General features: G+C 37.9%; 1 protein-coding gene across 1 annotated transcript in view; it reads right to left on the bottom strand.

The window, feature by feature from the left end:
• LOC117121677 (ankyrin repeat domain-containing protein 29-like) overlaps positions 1-5,229 on the bottom strand; it is a gene marked incomplete in the record, with an annotated part of 24,024 nt that overhangs the window by 2,126 nt on the left and 16,669 nt on the right. The window contains 3 exon segments of the mRNA XM_033266951.1: positions 319-417; positions 1,651-1,749; positions 3,083-3,181. Coding sequence (XP_033122842.1) covers positions 319-417; positions 1,651-1,749; positions 3,083-3,181 — 297 coding nt within the window.

Below are 5,229 nucleotides of genomic sequence, written 5' to 3'. Positions count from 1 at the left end.
AGATGTGTATAAGAGGATAGATAGATAGATATTTATGTGCTTTCCTGCATGATAATATTGATCAAAGAAGCATGTAGTGATTTGGAATTTGTTATGTAAAATATTCTAAAAACGATTCTAACGATCGGATTTATAACTAATTTAGTATATACCCTAATTATCATACGTATTAATAGGAATATAATATGATGATGAATAATAATTACAACAATAACGAAAACGAGAACATTAACAATAACAATAATTAAAATATTATTTTAATATTAAAATTATTACTACTATTAATTATTATTAGTAATACTATTATTCACAACTTACATAACGAGCTTGATTGACATTAGCACCTTTGCTAATTAAATATTTCAGCAGATTGTAATGTCCATTCTGAGCCGAAATAAATAGCGGTGTAGCGCCATCCTGCGGAAAGATTAGATAAAATGCGTTGTCAGGTAGGCCTACAATCACAATGCGTTACACATGCGTTAACACCATTCAAGAATTGAACTTTTAGTGCAGGATCTACTGTACCTGATATTTTATCATGCGGTTGACACCTTTCTATCGGACTCATGATCTACGGTAATTGAAACCCGTCCTATGCTCATGCGCACGCCCAATATTTTTCGGGAAATGTCAATACAAGGGTAGGCCTACATTCAATCTAAATCAGTTTAGGCATATAAATAGGCTTACAATTTCATGTGCCTTACTTTGGTACGCTGCTGACAAGCAAACCAGGGTTGATCTATCAGATGTCCCCACAAGCCCTTGCTACTGTCCCGACCCACCCTCAGGCTACTGTTCCAGATGCTTCTTGTATGTCACTGAAATATCGGGTGGCGATGACATTATGTCGTCGGTACGCTCGTCAGCCTTTCATCGTCATAAAATAGCAAAGCTGCAGCTGAGTTATCAAACTCTCTGCACATTACAAGCATTAAATGCCATGAACACCTTGTAGTAATAATGCCCTCAGATCCGGTCTAAGTTATGAAATAACATTGATTGAACTAAAATATTTTAACCTATCCACCCCGGCATCATTTTACGAGAGGGCAGAATTTTAAGACCGTTATTATCATAGGCCTATCATAAAAAGGCGACGTCGAGTCTGTAGTCTGGGGAATACAGTGTATGAGCCATATTCTACTACCGTAAATGCGTGTTTGAATAAACGCCGCTGTCGAATAAACGTCACACTTAAAACGTGATTGTAGGCTCACCGCCTATTAAGCGCCGCGGTGCTTAGAGTGTGCAATAATCAACATGCGTTAATATTTTTTGCCTTTTAGCTTAAGTGGTCCTTTTAGAGCACGAACTTTCAAGATCGTAACTCTCATGGACGTGACACAACGCGTTATTTACGCAGACGGCAATGATTATTTTCATCAAAGCGAACCTCAAGTTACGATGACAGACCTGAGAAAGATACGTTGCTTTTCGGTGTTGGTAATAAACTGTAGGTCCTGTGGCAAAGTTTTAGGTTCACGAATACGGTATTAAGCATTTAGCGAATAATTATTCATGAAATATCTGACGTCATTCCTATGTTCTGATTGGCTGAAAGAAATGTATAGGCCTATTGCTTGTGTCTACTGAAGAAGAAGGGTGAAAAAAAACCAAAAAAACGCGGGCCCGGTATTTCCCTACCTTCATCGTTCTGTGGAGGTCTGCCCCACGTTCAACGAGCTCTTGAACAATGTTGAGTTTATTACACTGGCATGCGACAAAAAGCGGCGTACCACCATCCTACAAGAAATCAAACTAAATCATTAGTACCAATCCTAGATCATGTATTAATGCCATCAAGAAATAAATATATAGTTCATTAGTGTTTACTAATATTTATTAAACACACTAAAGCAGGCTAAGTCGAAAACGAACTCAATATAATTATGTTTATAACCAAAAATTTAGGGGAAAAAAACCACGTTATAAATGCATTCATCTTTGTGCTTTATGTGAGGTTGTTCTCATTTTTCTCGCAATTTTATATACTGTACAGACATAGTAGGTCTACTTGATAATAAATGGCTTTTTGTAATCTTAAAACAAAACAAATTCCCATTGACCTTGCGATTACAATACGTCAAACGCCTTCGACGATGGAGGTATAAATTTGACCAAATATTTCGTTAACATTAATTAACTGATTAGAATTAATAGCGTGTTTTATTTCGTTAATTAGTCACGGCATACCCATTTCGTATTAATCAACGAACATAGAATTTTTATTCATCGCGACACGCGATACGCGATGAAATCACTACAGTATTTTGATAAGCTAGGATGACCTAAGAATCCGTATAATTAACTTAAAATTACGAGAGTGAGAGAAACGATTTATCACACGTCGACAAAAGATGCTCTCTGAAAAAAAAAATCGATATTTCTTTAAATCGTCGTCTTAAAACGGACAACATTATAGTCCCTATAATCCAATAATTCCTTTCAGTAATAGGCAGGTCTATCCATGATCCCCTCTTTTCAAAGCGTGTGCACAGAGTGCGTTACCCCAACCCTTGTGAATGTCTTCTAGGAAACCCCTAGTGGAGTCATCTCGATTTAGTAAATTCGGCCCGGAGGAACATGAATTGACTAAGACCGCGGGCAAAATCCCTGAACGACCAATCATGGTTTCCCGGTGTTATAGGCCAGGGGCTGATCTGAGTTCAGATTTATAGGGGTCAGCAGTGGCTTGGCAGCTAAAAAAAGGGAGGGGTGTCAGGACCCCTGAGGGCCCAAATGTGTGCACGTCTGCACGTATTATGCACATACGTGCAGTCGGCCCCTGTAGAACCAAGGGGCCGACTAGAGCCTCAGCCTAGAATAAAAAAAATCCCATTTTGGGCAAATGATTATTTATTTTTGATTTTTGATCTGGCGACACAGTCGTGCGTCGGACGACAGGGGGTTTAGGCCTGGGGGACTGTCTGACGGTGGGTGGGGCGGGGGTGCGCCTTCCCCTGCTGGCACCACCACTGAGTAAAAGGTTAAAGGTTATTCATTTATATTGCGCAATATTGAGTATATACTGTATGCCTAAAAATGGGGGTACAAACAATTCAAATTACAACATAACCTGGCTCGGGAGATCCACTTCGCATCCATGTTCAAGAAGTTCTCGTACAGTCTCTAGGAATCCTCCCTGGGCAGCGAAGAACAATGCGTAAGTTCCAGTCTGAAAAAATAAGAAAAAAAAAAATTAAAAAAAATTAAAAATAGACAATACGATTTCATTTTTAATTTGCAAAGAGCTTGGTTGCATGTCAATGCTTATATACCGTATTTATAAAAATCTTTTTATTAATTTTGATAATTTTGATAACACCAAATATTCAGCTGGTGGCTCGGAATGTACTGGAGTTCAAGAGAACGGAAGGGCTGATGGGTATGATCAAAAAGAAAGACAAAATAACTGCATTACACTTCTTTTTTTTTTTTTTTCTTTTTTTATAACAACCAGTAAAATTTTGCCCAGGCTCACTGTTCTTATTTATTGGCCGACTTCAGGCTCAAAATGTTCTTATTTTGTTCTTATTTTACACGCTTTTCAAACATAGAAAATTATTATTGTAGAGCAGTATACACGTCTGTACTGAAATGTAGTTAAAAGTAGACCGGAAAAAATCTCCCCTGAAAAAAGGCCCTGAAAAAATTTCCCCAGAAAAAAGGCTCTGGTAACAATGGCCCCAAATGACAGGAGCTATATGTACTGTATTATAGAGGTTATTACACAGTCACACCTACTGCACATAAGGTACAGGTATAATTTGTCGTTTTTGGTTTTTCTATTTAAAAAAAATAAAAATCTCATTTTACATTTCACCTCAGTCTCATTTTGTTCATATTGTTCTTATAAAGAAAAGTGTTATAGTCACATTGTTAGAGGGCAATGGCAATAGAGGCTTCAGATGGTTAACTGAGCCCCAGGTTAACTGAAATGGTCAAGAGGAAAAGGACGAGTTAAATAATAATTATGTCTCAATAACCTGAAAGAAATGGGACCTATGAACAAATCAAGAGGGCAAAAAATAAAACTGGTAGAGAACTATAAACCTGTCAAAAAAAAAGGAAAAAAACGAATGATGTATAGGAAGGAATACAAGCAGCAGCGCATCAATGAGTGACTTGGAAAGGAGCGCACTGCATCACATCTTAAGCCCCGTCAAAACTACCAATTGTTTGACAAAAACATGTGACATGCCTAAATATGGTCATAATGACATCATATCATGACAATATATAGGCACATCATGGCTATGTATGGGCAAAGCAGGATAAGCTCAGGATGTTCATATATTTTAAAGGGCATCCGCATTATAAATTATGTCATTTGTCGACATCCGAATTTGTGGCATTAATACATGTACGCTTACAGTTAGATTTACGGAATGTCACCACCGTCACCGCAGACAATTAAACTGTTCAGCTAGTTATCTTGTTGATATTTCAATAAACAACTTCGGGTTATTTGAATTTGTTGGGTTGAAGGTCTCGCCAACGTTCCAGACACTTAAACTATTCTTTAAATGTCTGTTCTTAAAAAGGTTGCTACTTGCATGGTAAAATGCTACATGCAAATGTCCCCTGCCCCCACCGACAGGTTCGGAAATCCTGCCGAAGAGATAAGAAAATCGAATAGGTGTGAAAGTAGGGATGCTGTCGTTCACGCTTCGGAAACGCGGTCCGAATTTAATTTCGGATCCGATGTGAATGCAGCTGATAAGACTATTCATCGCGTGCCTGTTTTGTAATTAATGGCCCTGTTAAACCATTTTGACCCAGGTGACTAGAGTTAAATCGTCACAATAGGGAGTTTTCGCAAGCTTACGAAAATGATAACAAATACGGGTTTTATAGGCAACCTTCCCCTACAGTAAATATGTAGGCGATTCATGCTCTTTGCATGAATCAAGGACCATATTAAGCTCGTACAGCATATTGTCAAGAATGTTTTGGGCACAAATAACGATAATGATAATGACGTTTTCTTTGCTGTGCGCACTTGCATCCGCCATTATACCACCTTGGGCACTATTGGTGACTGGTCGTGCGTGTGCAGAAAATATTAGGCCCCAGCTTATTATTATTTCAAAAATAAGTGCGTTGTTAAAATGTGGAAGACATAAGCTAACTCCAGGAACTCCATGATTTGTAAATGTATATTTGAATAGTTTCTGTTTCTGTTTCGTTATGACATCAGTATTATGATATATAGGCCTATAT

The sequence above is a fragment of the Anneissia japonica genome, unplaced genomic scaffold (genome assembly GCF_011630105.1).
Source record: "Anneissia japonica isolate Jap-2015-1 unplaced genomic scaffold, ASM1163010v1 scaffold287709_len1912824_cov184, whole genome shotgun sequence".
In the NCBI taxonomy this organism is placed as follows: domain Eukaryota; kingdom Metazoa; phylum Echinodermata; class Crinoidea; order Comatulida; family Comatulidae; genus Anneissia; species Anneissia japonica.
The sequence above is the reverse complement of the archived record's forward strand: the minus strand, read 5'-3'. Positions and strand labels throughout refer to the sequence as shown.